Source organism: Clytia hemisphaerica, unplaced genomic scaffold, assembly GCF_902728285.1.
Source record: "Clytia hemisphaerica strain Z4C2 unplaced genomic scaffold, Clytia hemisphaerica genome assembly, whole genome shotgun sequence".
NCBI classification, from domain to species: domain Eukaryota; kingdom Metazoa; phylum Cnidaria; class Hydrozoa; order Leptothecata; family Clytiidae; genus Clytia; species Clytia hemisphaerica.
This window is the reverse complement of record NW_027104248.1, coordinates 718,672-740,619: the sequence shown is the minus strand read 5'-3', so window position 1 is coordinate 740,619 and position 21,948 is coordinate 718,672. Positions and strand designations below refer to the sequence as shown.

At 34.6% G+C, this 21,948-nt stretch overlaps 2 protein-coding genes across 2 annotated transcripts; both read right to left on the bottom strand.

Moving 5' to 3' along the window:
• Positions 1-149: 149 nt before the first annotated feature.
• On the bottom strand, positions 150-11,417 carry LOC136816468 (uncharacterized bromodomain-containing protein 10-like). The gene is made up of 11 exons (XM_067072796.1): positions 11,392-11,417; positions 4,165-4,373; positions 3,692-3,860; positions 3,406-3,479; positions 3,060-3,274; positions 2,534-2,694; positions 2,245-2,362; positions 2,031-2,076; positions 1,816-1,910; positions 1,087-1,552; positions 150-935 (listed from the first exon to the last, which is right to left on the bottom strand). The coding sequence occupies exons 2-11, from the start codon at positions 4,358-4,360 to the stop codon at positions 595-597; spliced, it is 1,881 nt and encodes a 626-aa protein (XP_066928897.1). The 5' UTR covers positions 4,361-4,373; positions 11,392-11,417; the 3' UTR covers positions 150-594.
• An 8,620-nt stretch (positions 11,418-20,037) lies between these two features.
• LOC136816459 (chondroitin proteoglycan-2-like) lies at positions 20,038-21,001 on the bottom strand. Its single transcript, XM_067072786.1, has 3 exons — positions 20,911-21,001; positions 20,555-20,764; positions 20,038-20,341 (listed from the first exon to the last, which is right to left on the bottom strand). Exons 1-3 carry the CDS (start codon positions 20,942-20,944, stop codon positions 20,163-20,165), a joined length of 423 nt encoding a protein of 140 aa, XP_066928887.1. The 5' UTR covers positions 20,945-21,001; the 3' UTR covers positions 20,038-20,162.
• Positions 21,002-21,948: the final 947 nt, after the last annotated feature.

Below are 21,948 nucleotides of genomic sequence, written 5' to 3'. Positions count from 1 at the left end.
TTTCATTTTTAAGATGGATTCTCTAAGATTGTGGATACATATTACATAATAATGCTATGAGCCAAGTTAAATTACAAGCGATATTTAATAAGGAATAGTTCTCAAGATAGATATAACAAAACAAATATAAACGCTCACGATTCTTATAATAACTGTAAAATTGCTTTTCTTTTTACTTTTCAAAAAAAAGTGCTTAAAATATTTTGATACTACCTATGCCATCACAATAAAAATGCTACATAAATAAATACACATTAAAACTTTTTATAAAACTTTTCTTACTAAATAACGTTCAACTAAACGAGTATATATGCTTTTGATGGTAAAAACTTTAAATTTTGACATCTGATTGCTGACCCCTGCTCAAGTCAGTGTCAATGCACTGAGGGGAGGCCCATTTACATTTGTAAACAACATAAGAGAAAACGTCAAATATGACAAAGAAACTCACAACGTATTCAAACTTTAAAAAAACTATTCCAAAGGATTTTCTTCAAACTTAGAATTGCTCCGTATAGGGTCAAGAAACAAAACATAACGAGACTGATTGGTGATCAACTATAACATAAAAAACACATTGTAAACATTGCAAAATCAGGTGAGGTCAGCATCGCTCAAATTTTCATTTTCGCTTAGCACCAATTCCTCCTCACTTTCACTTTCAATTATTTCTTCTTCTTCAGATTCTTCCATCTCTTCTTCAGATGAAGCTGAGTCAGCACTCTCCCCAGACTCATCGTCTTTCGATTCAGACCTTTGTAAACCGTTCATCAGTTCATCATTTACTCCATTATTCACGTCGACTTCCATTTCTGAGTTTCCGGAATCGCCGTTATCAACAATAGAAATGTTTTCACCATTTATCTTTTCTTGTTCCACCGGCTTTTCATCGTCTTCGTTAACTTCTAATCCATTTTTGCCGTCAACGATATCAGCTGGAGATTAAAAAGAATTTCACTTTATGTATGGGCCTGATAATACATAGTTAATACATACTAACTCTAGGTAAGAATTCAACAGATGAACCAGTGAAAAAAGTTGAGTTTTGTATGGAAAAAATTTAGGCACAAATTCTAAAATAAATACCTTCTTCGTTTTGTCCGTTTTTCTCGGAATCTTCACTATCGTTTCCATCTTTATCCTCATCCACTGTTTTTTCTTCGCCCGCCAAATAATCTTTCATGAACGACAATTTCGCTTTCTCATTATGTCTCTTAAACTCGTTTTCTCGTCCCTTAAGTTCCTCATGTAGAGCCTCCATTGTTTGCTGTAAATCATATAAATTCGATTTCTTCGTTTTCCGTATCTTTTGAAACCTTTTTATAATTTCATCAAGGGAGACTAGGTCCCAGGCTACTAGTTCATACTCATGCTCAACTTTGTTCTTATTAGATTTCGTTTGATGATATTTTTTAAAGAGGCGAACGTCCGTTGTGTTGAATTGTGGGAAAAAGTAATATGAATGTTTTTCATTGTCCTGTCCAAGGTAGAGGTCTTGTCTTTGTAAGATTGGAATGTTCGCTAAACATTGACACATTGTTTCATCAGTATGCTGGAAATAAATTGAGGGTTGAATGCAAATTTGAGCAAAATAAAAAAAATCAAGTTTATTATAGACATGAAGCTCTGTTTAATTGGGGCGAATTGCATATCATACATGATTTAAGAAATTTTATAAACTAAAACTGAGCGTATGCTTGGGCAATATTTAAGTTTTTCTAAGATTTTAGCCTTGGTTAAATTATGGATAAAAAAGCGAACTAAAAGAATTATATTTATTAAATTGCAAACCTGTGAAGATTAATAGGCACTTACAAGAGTGGATTCGCAAAGAGCTTTCATGATAGTCATTTTTTGTTGTAATCTTAACTGAGCAAACGATTCCACGTCCGTCAGTGGATTGTCTTCACCTATAAACAAATCACCAGAAATTTCAAAAACGTTCCAAGAAAAAAATCAATTGAAACAGTGACATAGCAGAAATTAGACTTTTGGATGTCTTTTTTGGTGAAGCAACAACAACGCTATACCTATTGAATTGAAGAATGTCCGGCAAAAACCAAACTTCTCTGTAGCCTAAAAAAATAACGAAGAAAATGAAACAAAATGAAACAAAATGCTGTGGCACGAAAAGAAGGTTCTCGATAATTTCAGAAAATATATTGAATTGTATAGTGCTGCTTGACGTGAATAACTGTCTAAATCTTCAGCATAAATAAGGGAAAAAACAGAAACAATTTTTACGTATTCGGCGCCCTGATAGTCTGCGGTGGAATACCATTTTGTTATTCTTGCATTCAACTTTTCAAACAAAACTTCGAACTTGGGTGGCTTCTTGATGCTCAGTGTTTTTTCTTTATACCTGAAAATTGGAAGATGTCACAGCAGTGTCAAAGATGAGTATAACAAAATGCTTTCATCTAAAAATGCATTGCTTTGGTGAGAAATATCACTCAAGTCTTGTGACATATTGGCAATTTTTTTTCAGTTGCTAAAAAGATATATTCCAGTTTAATCGAATTTAAGAAAATACCTTTTTCTCTGGTGAGGAGTGGAAAATATTGCTTCAAGAATTCTGGCGAACAAACCACTTTTTTCCATGTACAAGGAGCCAAGTTCGAATTCTGTGTAGTTGAAGTCACGAATATCAAAAAAGTCTTGCAGCATGTAGATCAGGATGCCAACACAAGGGATCTAGTGAACAAAAATTTAATAGCTTTCAAAAATTGTAAACTCTGGTAACTGTGTAGTGTTAATAAAGTCTGAAAGTGACAATTCTCACATGTGAACGTGACCTTTAGCATAAAGTTTTTCAGCCCAGCATCGAGCCTTTCATTAGCATGTCGCTGTCAGTGGTCGAGTATGTCCGTTTTTGATGAAGCAGCACTACACTATGTCAATTCAAATTCATTTTGGAAGAAATGGCGCCTTGCAACAATCAGTACGGATAATCAATAATCAATTAAAATGTCGCTTGGCCATAATGTCGCTTAACAGCTTCTTGTTGGAAGTTAAAGTCAGTTTTCTGTGTAACTGCACCATTGTTGTGTTCGACTTACCTCCCAACAAGTTCTCAACTCTTTCAATACTTGGCCGGTCAACATTTCATCTTCAAAATTTGCGTATTCTTTCTTGAGATGTTCAATTTTCTTTCTTTTTTCTTCTTCTTTTCGCTGACGTTGTTCTCTTTCTAAAATCTCTTTCTCATGTTTCATTTGGAAAAGGATCGGAGTCTCATGGCCTTCTGTTTTGTTACCTCGACGACGAGTGCTATCTATGGAATAATGAAAAGCTCAATTTTCTTTTGTGTTTCTAATCTCTTTTTGTTAACAAAAGATTAACATAGAATAAGTTTAGAATCTTGTTATCAAAGTGCGTGAAAATTGCTTAAATTGCAATACTTACAAAGTTGCTGATTAATAAAACCTTTTCCTAAAACAATATTTGTTGATTCTATTGAGCATTGATCCCGGTAAGTTCTAAAAGAAAGAATACATTTAAATCCTTAAATCTAAATAACTAAACTGTGTAAGTTTAAAAGATTTTGTAGTGTACTTAGACTGGAGTCGTTTATAGTGCGTGTAATACAGTAGTATTGCTAGACTATAGGGTACAGTACAGATTAATTTCTTCATATGCAATAATGTTAGAAACAAAAGGATCAAGAAATAGTTTGTTCAGGAAAACACACCTCGGTAGTAGAGCAAATTTTTGCTCCATAACTTTCTCCAACGTTAAAACATTTCTGAACAAATAATGGTCAGTGCCAAGATAACTGTAGATTTCTTCTAGAAGTCTTCGGATATCAGCAGCCACTTCTGTAATGGTTTCGTATGTCGATGTGTTGAATTTGTGGTTGACTGGAATATAAATATTATTTCATCCGTGTTAAATTATACTATTCCAAAAAACTTTTAACTAGGAACCAAAGATGTAATAAAGCTAAATTTGCACCACTTTGATAGCACACATGGAGCGAGGACGTTAAATTAGTCATTGAAACTTTTTACAGCATTTCTGTAGGCTCGAAAGTAGATCGAATATTGCAATATTATCATTCAAGTCTCAAGTGGATTGATCTTCAGGGTTGATAACCCTACTAAATTCAAACCAATCCCAGCATGTGAATAATAGTGAAAAAAAAATTAATATTACTCAGCTTACTTGTTTTGAACGTTTTGGAGAAATTCCCTTTATTTCCTTCATTTTCTTCGTCCTGGATTTCAGTTATGGTTGTTACAATTTTCTTCTGTTGTGCAATGAGTTCTCGAAAAACTTTGTATCCATATCTTAGTCCATCAGTCAGCATGTAAATATCAACGGATGTATAAAATTGCTCATCTTGGTAGAGATTTTTCATTTTCTTTTTTGAACTGAAAGGTAAAGGTGGTTAAAGGGGTTTCAGTGTACAATGAAGCCAGTATTGTGGAAACTATGTTTTCAACACCCCTCTAGTGCAAATAAATATCTGGATAAGATAAATAATAAACTTGAAAAGTTGGAAAAGAAAAACATGGGGAAAAACAATGATTACAAAAAAAGCTATGCTATGCTGAAAAGTTAAGAGACTGAGCAGTACATGATACAAAATGCATAATATGCATAACACATAGTCATAATGTATAATACCTAGCGGATAGTGCACTTAATGCAAAATGCCAAAAAAAACCCTCATTATACTAGGCAAAATGGGTTTGAAATACTGGGTGACCCAAGAAAAACTTAAGAAGTTTTCGGCCTCTTAAAATTGAACAAATATAATAAAGTATGATGTTTAGAAAGTAGATATCTTAAATTAGAATTTAATAAAGGTAAATCAGAGTGTCTACGGAATAATTATTTTCACCATTTTCAAGGTTTTCAAGGTTTTTTTTGGAAATCTTTTAGTTTTTTTTCAAGGTTTTTGGACCATTTATTGGGTATTTTCAATGTTTTTCAGGACTAAAATAGACTTAAATAGTAGAATATGACTGTGTTGACAAGGTACATGGAGGTTACTACCAGTATTTAGTGCAGAAACAAAGATTGCGAGCGAAGCAAGCAAGAAAATTTTAACATAGACCAAAACTTCTGTGAGGACCCAAGCCAAAACAAGATGACTATACTGTCACAATCATGTATTTTCAAGGTTTTCAAGGAATTCTCTCATATTACATTCACTTTCAAGGTTTTCAAAGGTTGCTTGGTCCAATTTCAAGGTTTTCATGGTCACATAGACACCCTGTAAATGCACTTATTCAAGCTTCCTAGATCTTTACTTATGTGTCGAAATTCACTTCAAAAAGTGTCAAAAATACAAAAAATAGTATTTGGTACACATTGGGATGTTTCAACAGAACAGTTTTAAATATTCTTACACGGACAAGCTATCTTGCAGTCGAGATGTATTATCAGTTCTGAGAGTTTTTAATTTCTTCTCGCAATGTATATAGTTCCTACTAGGTGAGGCAAAAATTCTCTTTATACTAAATACAACTTCATATCATACTGTTGAGAAATCCAAAGTCACTGTCTCATTTTCCAAGTACTCCTTTTGCTCAGCATACATTTGTACTTTTTCAAGCACCACAAAAAGGATTCTTAGGGATTCCTGGGAACTAATCAAAGCATGAGAACTTGAAATGAAACAAAATGGCAGACTTCTAAAAAAAATCAAATCATAGAATCAAGTAACCAAATTTTGTCCTTCTATTCCCGAGACAACGCTTCGATTTCTTCAGGTCGTGATTATATACACTAAAGCAAAAATAATTTTGCATATGTATTGTAAATGGGTTGGTGTTAGAGGTCCGGCAAAATTTCTGGGAAATAGCCTATCCAGTGGTGCGCGGACCTTGGTGGGTGTCTTCTCCCCTGTAGATCTTTTTCTTGGGAAGTTGTTCTTCAAATTAGTTTTCAAGGTTGGCTTACAGTATTACTTCGAATGAATGCCTGGGCGTTTATTTAATTTTTTCTATTTTAGGAGGGGTGTTTATTCAAGGGGGGGGGGGGGGGCGTTTATTCAAGGGGGGGCGTTTAAAAGAAGGGGGCGTTTATTGAATCATTTTAGTCTAAAGTCGAATATTTAGAGCAAAAATACCCTTTGTTTTAGTTCTTTATCAGGATTTTAGTGCAACGAGTTTGGTTCAATGATTAAAATTGCATCGAAAACTGTTCTGGTTACAAGAAATGACTAAAATCTTCCTTTTCGAACCCAATCAACACTGGTATTGAAGTATTAAAGTCACAAGTTTTTAATAATTTATTTATTTTTATAATTTAGTTTATTTGAAGGGGGCGTTTATTTCCTTTTAAGAGGGGCGTTTATTCGAGGGGGTGTTTATATATATAGCACTTTGGCAGCATTAATTTTTGATATGCATTTTGGCAGGATGCTAGTGTGACTAACCGAATGACTGATTTTGTTTTTTCGGAAAGCTTGATTTCCTAGTATGACTAACTGATAATGCTGCCAAGTTGACACAAAATTGACAAGTTATTCCTGTTGTAAGCTTACACCAATCAGATTGCTGTATTTCACAGGGCCCTCTGTTTCAGTGCCCATGGCCTTGCTGCAAATGGCGGCCGTTGAACGGTAATTACCGGTCATTTCGTAGTTTCTACCGGCAATTCTGAAGCTTACTTGTCCACTTTCACGGATTAAAATTTGAAGGCTATAGGCTTATAGCCTTCTTTTCTAATTTATAATCATGTTAATTACATTTCTTTAGTTCATCGGGGTCCCAAGCACACCCTTGCTTACACTATTCTTGCTATGCTCCCAAAATTACTGGCCTTGGAATGAAATTTCCTTTATTTGCAGCACTGTTTTTATTTATGATATTGATTTCATTTTGAAGATTTTGATGCAAAAAGTGAAACATGGAAAAATGTCATTTTCTATTGGTAGCGTACACTTGCCTAATTCCGGACGGTTTTCAATGTTTTCAATCAAATCTCAAGCACAAGTTATCAAATGAAAAAGTTTTTATTAACAGAACAAAATTCAACCTTTCCCGGCTAACTTTCCAAACAAAAATTTCAAATATTCAATTTGCCGTTAAATAAAAAATATATAAACAAAAACATCAAGCTCCCAACATTCCCTATTACGGACATTGTCCCTAATTCTGGATGATGTCTCTTTTCTACAAAATCCAACGAACTTCCACTTGAAATTTTTCTTGAAAGTTGAAATGAATTATTATAATTTAACATAGCATAAACAATAACAAACTTATTCCACATGATTGCAATGATTGCCGGGCGCCCGCGATTATAAAAATAAAGAAAACAAGTGATACTTTTATGGATTTAACACATATATATCTACGTGAGTGTGAACATTAAAACAATCATTCAGAACAGAACACAAATAGTGACAATCTACTAAAATTAGTTGTTTGTCTCTTATAAAAAAACGTCTAGAAACCAAAATTTCATGCTATTGACATATTCTTTCATATTCAAGACTACCTGAGCAAAAAAACATATCTCATCAAAAAATTGAGTAATTTGGCTAAGAACATTGATGTATGCTTATTAATAGTGATTCTTATAGATAAAGATGCGTTTTTTGAGCTGAAAATTCTTTTTTTACAAAAATCTGCTTGAACCATTTTTTACCTACTTTCATGCAAAAAGTCAGAAAAAATTGATGATCCAATATTTCACAAAGTCCTAAAAACCCTTTTTTTAACTGAAATTTACCCAAAAATTTTATTCCAAATACCCGGCTCCGTCACATTCGAGGTTTTATAGTTATTCATCTTTGTGCAAAAAATCATAAAGAATGAAAGAGCCAATCTCGAGAAAAGCTAATTCCTATAATTGATAAATGTGCTTATAAAAAAATATTGAATTTGGCCACTTTTCCTATGAATACACGCCAAGCAACCAAAATTTCATGTCTAAAGACACATATTCTTTAAAAGTAAGCCTTAGTGAGCAAATAAACATCTATCTCATAAATAATTCAATAATTTGACTAAGAACATTGATGTATGCTTATTAATAGTGATTCTTATAGATAAACATGCGTTTTTTGAGCCAACAAAATTTTTTTTGCCAAAATCTGCTTGAGCCATCTTCTACCTATGGTACCCTACTTTCATGCAAAAAATCAGAAAAAATTAATGATCCAATTTTTCACAAAGTCCAAAAAACCTGTTTTTTAGCCAAAATTTGGCCAAATTTTTTTTTTTTTTTCGAAAATCGGGCTACGCCACATTTTGGGCACTACCATTTTGCACCTTTGCACCAAAAATCAAAAGATTCCTATGATTCAATCCTGAGAAAAGTTGGTAAGAGACGAACGAAAGAACAAACACAAGTTAATTTATAGTCGACCTCCACCAGGGTAGGTCCAACAACAAACTTTTGTAATTTTCAGAATAAACAGCCCTGGGTTAACAGGTATAAGCTATCAAATCATAATGGAAGCCTAGGAGTACACTTTTTAAAAGCAAAACCAACTTCTTTGACTGGCTAGTTAGCTGTAGGTAAGGTGTCCAAAAAGACATTGTCCGCAATTAGGCAAGTGTATATACGCTAATTAAAATCGAAATGGGAATTTTGAAAATTTTCTAATTTTAGGCAAGACCAATTTAATTTGTTGTTCTACGGGCCCGACCGACCCTATTTTTGCTAAAATCAAAAAATAATAATACAGTATTGAATTTCCACTACAATATATTTACACACTAGTTATTTGTAAGAATCAAATTTGAATAAAGCTGATAATTAATTCAAGATATTGAAAAATTTAGAAAATCAAGCATTCCATACACAAAGATTTTATCATGATCTTCATCAAAGATAAAAAAACTGAATTTTTGAACCAGATATTTTTCGGAAAACATTTTCGGTACTTTAACAACCCTGACAAATGAAAAATTTATTTCTATTTTACCGACTGACCGACCGTCCCTTATTTTGCTAAATATCTGCCTGTAGAACATCAAATTAAATTGGTCTCGTCTTAGGTACCCCCAAAAACAATAAAGGATTTTCTGCTCTTTTGTCATTCCTAGGAAAATACTTCCATGGTGGCCAGCATTTCTTTTTCAACAAATTCAAGGGTTTCAAGGGTCATATTTGACTAATTTTCCAGGGTTTCAAGGGTTTAGAACCACAAACTTTCAAGGGTTTCTAGGGTTTTTAGATGATCTTTGCAAGGTTTCAAGGATTTCAGGGAAATCTGATGATAATATAAGAAAGGTTGAATTTTCAACTCTCAAGGTTGAATCCTCAACTCCCTTAAAATGCATAAAATACCCCTATAGTAAGAGGTTTTCTTTAACAAAATTATAAACAAGGTTTCAAATCAGTCTTTTCAATCCCCTTGATTTTGAACAGAACCTCAATAACATTCTTCAACAGATACTTTTTTTATAATAGTGGTAAAGGAAGGCCCGATGGAGAAAATCTTTGATTTTCAGCGCTTTACATTGACTGATAATTGATAATTTTACAACCACCCATTCTATCACCCAGACTTGCCAATGTTCTATAATTCCAGTGGCATTTATTTAACAGGTTAACTTAACCCCTTAAGAATGAGTGTGGAATATCCCCTTGACACTGATATTTGTATCCCACGCAGTGGGAAAAAATTTGTATTTCTGAAAGTTGAAATGGTTGAAAATGGCCACAAAATTTGGAATTTCAAGGGTTTCAAGAGTTTACACCCCTGTCAACCTGCACTTCAAATTTATCCCTAATCTTGATATAGAAGTTTTAGTCTAAACAGCCAAACAATGGTAAAACCTATTTTAAATACAGGTCATGGGTTACTCTGCCCAGACCCAATTACTAAACTCAGGGCCCGCGCCACGATTTTGAAAGTGAGAGGGCCAACAAAAATATAAATGACTAAGGAGGCGCAACCATGATTTGCGCGGACAGGCCGGAAAATTTTCGAATTTTGACCTGTCTTATTTGACTAAAACAGCTTCCTTTTTGTTCTGATTTTCTGAAAGAAAACTGTTAAGTTTGTTTGTTTAAAACAAAATAGTATAATTAGACTTATTTAAGTGCCCATCTGTCCCCTTTTTATAGAAAGGGTCTAAACGTTTTTATTGGTACGCGCACAGAAAAGAAAAAAATAATTAGAGGAGAAATTTTTTATTTTACTTTGCAAAAAAGTAAGGTGGTGCGGGCCCTGAAAGTTATTGTTGATGATCAGAATTATTACAACAAAAAAGAGCTGATGAGTATCAAGACGACCCTGGACACCGCCGTACATTGTACGGTGTTGTACGGTGGGTACGGTGGGATGTACGGTGGATTTCGAGTTAACCTATTTCACCACCACCAAAAACATTTTAACTTGATTTCAGTTTCAGAAAGCATGCAAATTTTTAGATATTCAACTGTGGTCGGACTTACTGAAAAACTTCTAAGTCGGAAAAACTTTCTTTGTTACATACATTAAGTTTGACCACGGACAGTTACATCAAAATGCCTCGAAAATGTCAATATGAAAATTGCGTAATCAGAGAACGTATGTCTCGCTCATTATAAAAAGGCCGAGACAAACTTTTAATAATTGGATTGTAACATCGAGTTAAGTCTCTTTTGTTAAGTCACCAGGGGGTAAATAAAACAGACCTTGATACATTTATCGTTCGTTTCAACTTGACGATTTGTTTAAAACTCAGCCTCCTAAATATTTGGGGTAGGTAAAATATGTACAAAGAAATTCATACTTTTCCAACCCGGCAAATCTTTAAAAAAGAAACAAACAATAAAATATAATTACCCTTTCCAAATAAACCTCTTCGGTGGCGAGCGCAGTCTACTCTGACGTAATTGCAAAATTTATGTGATGGGAGTTTGAGATAGTAATGTAATGTTGTTTGGGGAATTATGAAGTTCTCTGGAATTTCGTTTGCATTTATTCAGGTTGATTTTTTATGACTTCTAATGGTACTTTTTCTAACGAGTTTGATTACTCTGTTCTCACACTTATGTCTTTTTTTTTCGCGTCCTTTTCCGTGATTACTTTTATTTATATTTTTAAAGACAGGTAAGAAGGCATATTGATGTAACTGACGGAATTGTCTTCGCGATCACATTCCCACCGTACTATTGTACGGTGGGAAATTTAATGTGCGGGGGGAAAATGTACGGTGTTTTCAAAGTTAACCTTTAATTCCCACCGGACATTTAAATCAAGCCCCACCGTACAACACCGTACAATGTACGGCGGTGTCCAGGATCGTGTATCAAGTCATTTGTTATGAAGTGCAATAAGAACTTTAGGTAGTAAAGGGGTACCTGATATAAGAAATAAACTATCAAGAAAAGATGGAATAGTTGATACCGAATTTTTTGAATCGTAGGGTTTGTCGTCTAACTGTCTTTAGATACATATGTTGAACTCGTGAAATAGAAAAATTAAACTCTTGCTCTTGTTCGTTGTTCGTTTCCCGCCATTTTGAAAACTTTGAGCTGGGGATAGCTTAGGTTACCTAGCATTTTTCTAAATCCATATCTTTTTTCGTGCTATTTTTTGTGTTCGGTTAAGGAAAAATTTAAGGAAATAAAAGAGAAAAATGATACAACTGCCTCGCTAGTTATGGACATCATCCGTAAATGAAATTTGTCGTTCTTTTTGGTCGTTTTTTTTTAATCTGTCGTTTTTTTGTCTATTTTTAGTAATGCAGGAATTGTAAGATAGAGCGTCCCTCATAGATTTCCCAGGGGGGGGGGGGGGTACTAGGGTTGGCGAATGAGGCGAATGAGGGGTGACCCTTTACCGTGAGTATCACAGCGCGAATAAATTCGAATATTTTCTCTTTGAAAACTTGACCTCTGATCTGCTCTGATACTCAGGATAGTGACCCTTAGAGAGACTTTATTACAATTTTTTTTCTGGAAATCAAAAAATTTCCTAAAAATCTTGAATTTTACGACCCTTTTTAGAGAGACTAATTTAAGTTTTTCTGATTTTTCCGACCCTTAGAGAGACTGTGAAAGGTGAAAAAACCGACCCTTACCGTCCGCACATACCCATCATCCATTTTTGCCTAAATACCCCCCCCCCCGGGATAGATTTATAAAGCCCTAAGGGCTAGATGTCAATCTTTTGCTGAAAAGTGTGCCCTGGTTAGAGGTAGGAAATCCTACCTATGTCACCTAACATTACAATAGAATTTCAGCGCTTGACCAATCAGAAGCTTCGCGGGTTTTCGAAAACAATAGCAACAATATTTTTTCCGATATTCACATTTTTTTGCCTGCGATGGCTTGAAGCCCGATATCTAACCCTTTGGTTCGGGCTTATAAATCTATGCCTCTCTCCGATGAAGAAACAAATCTGACAAATTGTATCAATGACAAATAAGCTGTGTGTTCTTTTACCAAAATAAACCTACTCCGACTTCGATAACAAGCATGTTAAAGCCCACCCTTTATCTTTGAAGCTTTGCAGTTCTCCAGTAAGGAAGTGTATCATTCTTCCTTGCGTACTCTTGCTGCTTCTATCCATCCCCGTGTTTCCAACACACCGTAAGCCCGCCGTAAGCTCAAAACATTTCAATTTGAATCTGATCAGTTCCCACGAAATCTTATCACAAACCTCGTCACAAACGATTTGGTAGCGCTCTAACTTAGGTCATAGTGAAAAATCAATTTCAGAATTTCAAGATAAAACCTTATGTTTTCGCTTCTTTGACATGTTTAAGAACAAACTGCTTTTGAAAAAATGAATTTTAAGTAATCACATCATGAGTAATTAAGGAATAAGTGTGACATGCACCTTAATAAAACGTCATACGACGCTATTCATATACTGGCTGCGTTTAGACCAGCCTGGCATTTGTAATTGCTTGCAGTATTCTTTTGAATTCTATTGTTATAGCTGTTTTCGTATGAAAATTTAGTGGAGAAAATAGCCGGTTCTTTGGATATTTTAAAGGAAAGATACTTCCACACAAATTTTCCGAAATTGTATTTTTAGATACTAAATAGATACATCACCTGAACCAAAAAAAATTCCAAAATGTTTGATTTTTACCGAGATCAGGGCTTTGAAAGGTGAAATACTCTTCTTCGAAAAACTCTTCGTTTTCTTCTTCATTTAATTTTTTCATTTCAATTTTTCGATTTTCAAATTCTAAAAAGGTAGGTTTAACAGGATATATAAAAAAGTTATACATTAATCTTTTTAAAATGTAGAAATTGCCAGCAAACGAGCTTACCCACCATTCCTAAAAAACATTCCACCAGAATCATTGTTGGCAACAAAACTCATCTCATCATTACATTTTAATGAGTTGGTGGTGAAGGGGTGTAGACATCTCAAAAAATATAGAATCGTTATGTATGGAGAGCGACCAAGAAAATTTGAAAAATATCATACACGAGCGTGATCAATCGATCAAAGAATACCAAAAGAAAGTGAAAACTCTTAAAACAAAGAATAAGAGCCTAGAAAACGATTCGTACACTGTAAATGACTTCGAAAAAAAAATTAAAGAACAAATCGACACCCTAGGAGAAAGTATCAAAACTTCGATCCTTCAAGAAATCCAGTCATCACTAACGAAAGTAGAGGATAAGGTGACTGAAGTCAAAACCTATGCTAGTGCTACCAAAGCCTCCACTCCGAATGGCTTAAAAACAATCGTTAAAGAAGCTAGGTATGAGGAAATGAAAGAGAAGCGTGATCATGATAATCGATCGAAAAACATCATCATTCATGGAGTAACTGAAAATACGCCTGAACAAACAGAAATCACTGACAGAGCCTTTCTTGATACCCTAATTGAAACGATCAAAATACCAAAACCAAACATGAGGACCATCTCAAGAATCGGTAGTCAAGCCAACGATAAAAAACGACCAATTAAAGTTGTGCTTGGTACAGAAAAAGAAAAGATGACAGTTCTGCGCAACCTATCCGCACTGAAAGATAACGAGGAATATAAAGGAATCAGCATAACGGAAGACCTAACACCAACAGAAAGGTCTGTCCTTAAAGAATGGACGGAAAAAGCAAAACATCTCAACTCCGAATCATCTGCAGTAGTACATAGAGTCCGAGGTGATTCAAAAAACGGATACTACATCAAGAAGTTTCCAAAAAGCCAACGTCAGTAATATCTGTTACTGCAAACAAACAATTAGATAAAAATAAAGAAACAAAAAAAATAGACGATATATTACCCGAACACAAAACATCACAAACAACTGATAACATACCACAAACCAATGACAAAGCAAGCACAAACTTTGACATCACATCGATTCACCAACAAGACGGACATGAACAACAAGACGGACATGAACAACAAGAAGGACATGAACAACGAGACGGACAGGAACAGCGAGTCGGACAGGAGCAGCAAGAAGACAACATGCACAGGTATGATGTAGATTCTCCAATGCTTAATAGAGAGCTTGAACTTGAACAACTTAAAGATCTTCGTAAGCAAAACTGTAAGAAAATACTTATTGGTCAACTAAATCTCAACTCAATAAGGAATAAAATTGAAAATTTATCAGCTATAGTATCAGGAAATCTAGATATACTTTTGGTTTCTGAAACCAAATTGAACGATAATTTCACAACTAATCAGTTTGAAATAGAAGGTTTTGAGGAACCGCATCGTTTGGATAGACCTAAAAACGATGGAGGTGGTGGACTTTTGCTTTATGTAAGAATTGGATTACCATCTAAGTTAATAAGATCTGAAAATACGTATGAAGGCATGTTTGTTAAGGTAACAATTAATAAACAAAAATGGCTGATATGTTGTTCCTATAACCCACATTTAAATAACATCAACGAGCACCTAGAAAAGCTGCAAATTAGCATAGATGCGATAGATATCGATTATAACAACATTCTGGTTGTAGGAGACTTGAATTGCGAAATTGAGAATCAGCCTTTGGTTGATTTTTGTGAGGGCTTGAATCTCAAAGCTATGATTAACTCACCAACCTGTTTTAAAAATCCTGATAGGCCAACTTGCATTGACCATATGCTTACAAATAAGCCAAATCATTTTCAGAAAACTGCTTACACTATTACCACTGGAATATCGGACTTTCACAAGATGACTCTGATAATCCTAAATGAAAACTTTAAGAAATTGCCACCGAAAACAATCAGATACCGATCTTACAGGACATTCAACAGTGATACTTTTCGCATGAAAGTAGATCTGATCATCAATAGTGATAACAGTGAATTTGAATCAAAAATAAAATGTATCATAGAAGAACTAAAATCTGTCCAGATATAATTGGCAGTGGAAACAAGAATGCCTGTAACTTTTGATAGTCAAATATAATTATGGAAATTTTTTTTGCTTGTTTTAGAGAATCAAAAGCGCTACATTTGAATGTATTTTTGGTTGAAAAATTCGCGATTTTTAGCGGTTAAATTTGCGATTGTAAAAATTGAGCTTTTTTTCTACTTATGCTATAACGTCCATTTTTACACCAGTGGTAGTTCAACCTTAGGTTAAAAAGTTTTTTAAATTTCAAGGCAAACAGAAAAGTCCTTCGGAAGATATGAGATCCGAAATACCCCTTGGTAGCACTTTTCTGTGAAATATCAAATCTCCAACTTATTACTAAAAACGGGGGTAGTGATATGATTGATAAAACAGTTTTTCGATTATAACATATTTTACGATCTCTTTAATGACCTCCATAGCCAAACTGTGTTTAGTGTTTTGGGAATTAGCAAAGTTCTTTAATGACTTAAAAATAACAAAAGGCAATATAAGTTCATGCTTATCTTTTCAATCAAACAATTATACTGTTAATTACACTTCGTTTCAATAATACCAATGCACCAACACTTAACATTTTCCAACTTTTAATTGCACAGTTCAAAAAACATAACATAACCCCCGTTTTTAGTAATAGGTTGGAGATTTGATATTTCAAAGAAAAATGCTACCAAGGGGTATTTCGGGTCCCATATCTTCTGAAGGACTTTTCTGTTTGCCTTGAAATTTAAAAAACTTTTTAAACTAAGGTTGAACTACCACTGGTGTAAAAATGGACGTTATAGCATAAGTAGAAAAAAAGCTCAATTTTTACAATCGCAAATTTAACCGCTAAAAATCGCGAATTTTTCAACCAAAAATACATTCAAATGTAGCGCTTTTGATTCTCTAAAACAAGCAAAAAAAAGTTCCATAATTATATTTGACTATCAAAAGTTACAGGCATTCTTGTTTCCACTGCCAATTATATCTGGACAGACTTTAGACAAACAAGCTCCTTTTAAATATAAAACGGTTAGAGGTAATAATATGCCTTTTATAAATAGAGATATGAGAAAAGCCATCATGATAAGATCCAAACTCAAGAACCTGTACTATAAGAATAAAACACACGAAAACAAAACAAAATACAACAGACAAAAAATTTTTTGCTTATCGCTATTGAGGAGGACTAAGAAAGACTACTTTGCCAACCTCAAAGATTCCAACATAACTGATAACAAAAAGTTTTGGAAAACTGTACAACCATTGTTTTCAAATAAAGGTTCAAACAATAAGAGTTATACCTTAGTGGATAAAGAAAAGATCATAAATGACGAGAAACAGATAGCTCAAATATTCAATGACTATTATGGCCAAATAATATCAAAACTAGACTTGCCTGAGCCTCCCTATGTTGCATTTGACGAAACAAATAATCATACTGAAATTTGTATTCAGAAATATAGACAACACCCAAGTGTCACTGAAATCAAGAAAACTGAGTATCTAAATAAATTTTCTTTTATACCAACAACGAAAGAGGAAGTAGGGAAAATTATCAAGGACTTAGTTCAAGGAAAATCACAGCCAAGCTCAGATATTCCAGTGAAAATCATAAAGGATAATTGTGATATGTTTTCCGAGTTTTTGTGCTCAGAAATAAATGCGTCATTCGAGTCAAACTCTTTTCCAAAAGAATTGAAACTTGCTGATATAACACCTGTGTATAAGAGAAAAGGTTCAAAGAATGACAAGGGCAACTTCAGACCGGTGAGTATTCTCCCAGTTCTGTCAAAAATTTATGAAAAAGTCATACATACCCAAGTCTCAACCTACTTTAACAACATTTTGAGCAATAGACAATTTGGATATAGAAAAGGAATGAGTACACAAACTCCACTTTTAGTCATGACTGAAATTTGGAAGAAAGCTACAGATGAAAAGAAAAAGTTTGCAGCGCTACTCATTGACTTATCAAAAACTTTCGACTGCATCTCGCACGAACTATTGATTGCTAAACTTGAAGCATACGGATTTTCAAGGAGTGCCTTAGGTCTCATATCAGCCTATCTATCAGATAGAAAGCAAAGAACGAAAATTGGCGACCATTACAGTACCTGGCATAATGTTAAAGTAGGTGTTCCCCAAGGATCCATTCTAGGGCCGCTACTATTTAACATCTACATGAGAGATTTGTTCTACTTTCTTGAAAATAGAAATGTACTGAATTATGCAGACGATACAACACCTTTTGTGATAGCTGATTCTTGGGAACAGGTTGGTGAGGAGCTCTCGAATGGAGCTGCTATCATATTTGAACGGATAACCCAAAATCAAATGAAAGGAAATGCAGACAAGTCTGAGTTGATAGCTAACAATACCAGCAAAGAAATCTTCATTACTATACAGAATGAACGCATCTTTAACAGCAACTCAGGCAAGATCCTAGGATTAACTTTTGACAACTGTCTGACTTTTGAGCCACACATTAACATGATTTATAAAAAAGCTAGCCAGAAAATCAGTGCACTTGCGAGGGTAGCACCGTACATAAATCAAAAGAAAAAACAAAGGCTCATGAATGCCTTCTTTCGAAGTCAATTCAATTATTGTTCGCTTGTCTGGATGTTTCATGTTCGCAGGCTAGATCAAAAAATAAATCACCTCCACGAAAGATGTTTGAGGATAGTGTATTCTGATCATACATCTACTTTTTAGCACCTTTTAGAGAAAGACGGTGCAATCAAATTCCACCATAAAAATCTTCAGTTGTTAGCAATAGAACTTTTCAAATGTAAAAATAACATATCAGATCTAACTAAAGAAATTTTCAAACATGATGAAAATATCAAAGTAAATCGCAAAACGCCTTACTTCAGATCAAGAGAAATAAACTCTGTTTTTCACGGAGTCACTTTCATTTTTAGGGCCAAAAGTTTGGGAATTAATTCCGGATGAGTATAGAGATATAGTTGATCTTAGTATTTTTAAGGAAAAGATTAAGCAATGGAGGCCTACATCATGCCCGTGTAGAAACTGCCGAACCTATATTGACGGTGTCGGCTTTTTGTAATCACCTTACAAATTGTAAAGTAGCGTTGACTTTTATTAGCCTTTGTTGCTACCTGTTCGTCAACTTGAAATAAACTATTACATTACAATCCAATACATTACAAGGGGAGAGTTGAGGTGTGTCATGTCTGACGTCAAAGAAAAATGGAAGATGAAAGAAAAAATCTTACTTACTTATTTTGGTGATCTCAATTAAACATCGTTGATGCCTGGTGTAAAGAAGAAAATATAAAACGCATTTCCCACTAGAAAATTTGGAAAAATTGTCGTCCCTGCCTGAAAGATACCTTGGAATCCCAGCCCAACTGGGAAATTGACTTTGATTTCATCCCCACTTAAAATTCAATGTTTAAATTTATTGTTGCAAATGTTTACAAAACCATCCCCACTCGATTTTTTAACCATGGAACAAAATAAATTCTATCCCCATTGGGATTTCAAAAGGAATTTTCATCCAAACTGAGGAAAAAGGTTCCACCGGGGCTGTGAGACGGGGGTGATATAAAATAAAACTTCCCTTGCGTCTAAAGAAATTGAGGAAAAAGAAATTGGAACTTGTGAGAAAGTCATTGAATTAAACCAAAGCACCATTTAACCATTCAGACTCCAGAATAAATTTAATTTCGAGAACAATCACACCCTGATTGAGATCGAAGATTATCTTTTTGAATGTTTGTTCAGTGTTTTATTGACCAACGGAAGGTAAGAATCAAAATTACATTTAAAATTACCCTCAAACAGAGCAAGTTTACCCATCGAACAAGACAAATTTTGTAGATTTTTCACTACCCCCGGACAATATATCTTCCACCACCCATGTACAAACATTTTCTGGGAGAGTCCAATAGCTAGATATATGATATATAGGACGTAAAGCTGACTCGTGTTTAATTTCAAGGTCTTGTGTGCTTGTGCTACAAATTATTTGTAGAGAAAGAACAAATGATTATAAGTTTCAGCGATGACTAAACCTATGTTTTACTTTCCAAGAGTGAATCGATAAGAATCCAAGGAGGAGCTTTTATATCTCTTTTGCTTCTCAGGGACCTATCTAGGTGTATAATTTTTAATTCTTCTAGAGACTCTTCAGACCAATAATACATGAGCTCAACAGAGCCTAGACTGTTGGTGTTCACTAACGGATTCATGTCACTACCAGAGGATATCGAAGGCGACGGTAAGTGAAATCGATACAAAACAAAGTCGATAGTTGATGTACGGCTCTATATCGCCTTTGCTCACCTAAACAGACGACAGTATCTTAGTGTTTTTACCGTCGTCGAGCAAAGTGGACGGTCATTTTGGAGACATGTCGACTTTGCTTTATAAAGTCCCCCTCGATTTATCTCGAATACATAAACTCGCTACTAATATACTACATGCAGTTTTTGAGAGGTCTGTGATTCAAACTAAGCAAAGTCAGATGGTTGTTAGAAATTATTTGATAAGGCGGGTAAGAAGGAATCTGGGTTCTAATTTCTTTTACTTTATTAAGTTTGACCAAAAACCTTGATCGCTTTCTAAGTGATATTGAATCGACATCCGTTTTTTCAATTTTTAATCGAACGTGTATTTGATATTTTGTGTTTCACTTTGTCCTAGCGGAACGTAAATTCTATGATAAATTTTTAGAGAGCCCTATCTCTTTTAACACTGTTCTTGTGTCTTTTCTACGCAAAAGAAAAACTATGGCTATGAAACGAACGTTTCATACATATTAGAAATTTTTCAGAATTCGAAATTGCCACATGATTACTTTCATTGTGCAAAAATATATATTTGATCAAAAACAAAAAACTAACAAAGAAATATACATGTATATCAAAATTTACAAAGAGACAAGAGAGAGGAGTTGAGGGAGTTCGGCGACATCATTGACATTTAATGTTTTTTGCCAGAAGCTGGGCGGACGCAAACATCAATACCGTTGCTGAAGACAAGACCCGCTGGACAGACTCTGCAAACAGCTCCTGAGTTGGTGCATTGTACGTAGTAGGTTGGTTTTCCTGGGTAGCTGACTAAAGCTCCAACGGGTTGCCATTTGCACAATTTTTGTGGACCTAAGATTTGAGAGAAAAATAATTTATTTATTTTATAATATTTTATTTATTTATGTATTTTATTTTATTTAAGAGTAAGTTTTGTTTTAATTATTATTTTCAAACCATAATGTATGTTGGGAAAAGGGGGCAAGAGATTCGCAAAAGATACCAAATTCTAGATTCCCGAATGGAGTGGGCTGAAAAAGTAAAATTAATAATGATAGAACGTACATTTTGGTAGTGCAGGTTTGGATTTGTGTGGGTTGACGCAGACTCTCAAGTGGTTGTCGAAAACTGTGTTGGCTGGGCAATCGAAACAATAAGCGATCCAGTTGGAACATTGGAAGAAAAATCCTGGATGATCATTACTGACTCTGGCGGAAAATCCATCTTCTCTCCATTTGCAGAGTGAGTTTGGACATGGTTCTGCTGCGTAGCATGCTAAAAAGAAAAAGTATGAAAAACATCAGTCCAGTGTAAAAAGAAATGGTGAAAGGCAGAACTTCCATTGTTTAGATATTGACAGAAAGATCATTTTGTAGAGATTTGCAATCTTTGGTTTTGAAAAATAAGAAAGATAAACTTACCAGCAACAAGGACGACGGCGATGAAAATCTTCATTTTGATTCTTTGTTGATGTTTATCCGATGCTCTTCAATTGAAAGTGGATGCTTGAGCCTTGATTTCTTCCACTATTTATGGGGGAAAGCTGATTGGGCGTTAATTGGAACAGTGATTTCCCCTAATGACTTCCTTACCACAAATTTTAATCAACGACTAAGATCTGATCTGCAAAAAATGCTCATTATATTTCAATTAAAAATCGACCCAACCTTATCCCTACGATAAGGTAGCTCTTCAAAATTTCGGTCATCGAAAAAATGTTTGCTGGGTCAACTATATGGGAAAATGTGTATTACAGGACAGCATCTGTGCGTCAGTTCTCGTAAAAATCTTGTATTGAACGTTACAAGAGGCCCCCAGCGGTAAGTCTGATCTGATATTATGCAATTTTTTGTCTTCGATCACGATCACGCAAATTCAGCAAAAGAAATTGGATATTCACGCATTCCTTTGAAAAAGTCCAAATCACGCAATCACAAAAAAAGAATTTCCAAATCACGTGATCACACTAGAAAAAAAGTCACTATCAGGCCATCACGAAAACCACTTGGGGGTGGGGCTAATTACAACCTCTAGAAGGTTGAAAAACCCGTTTTTGCTGTTTTTTAACTCCAGCAAGGTAACAAGCAACCTCCTTAATATGCAAGAAAATTCTATGCAAAAAATATCTAAAAAGCTACAATCAGAAGGCTTCAAAGTACCTGAATCCCAAAACTGAAGTTTCTAACATACGGGTACGGTATGTGCCGCCCTTAAGGGTACCTTTTTTGGATTTCCAAAGTCCCGCTAATGGTCAAAAATCAGAAAATCAAATTTCAGTCCCGCTAAGGGTCGGAGAAATGGGAAAATTTCAACTTTTTACCGACGGAAAGATAGAAATTTGGTCAAATTTGTCCCAGAAAGATTCGTAAAATTCACAAATTTTTTCTTTGTTTTCTCCTTTTGAGTCCCGGTAAGGATCCAAGGGTCGAAAATCTAGCGACATCCCAGTCAGCTCGCAA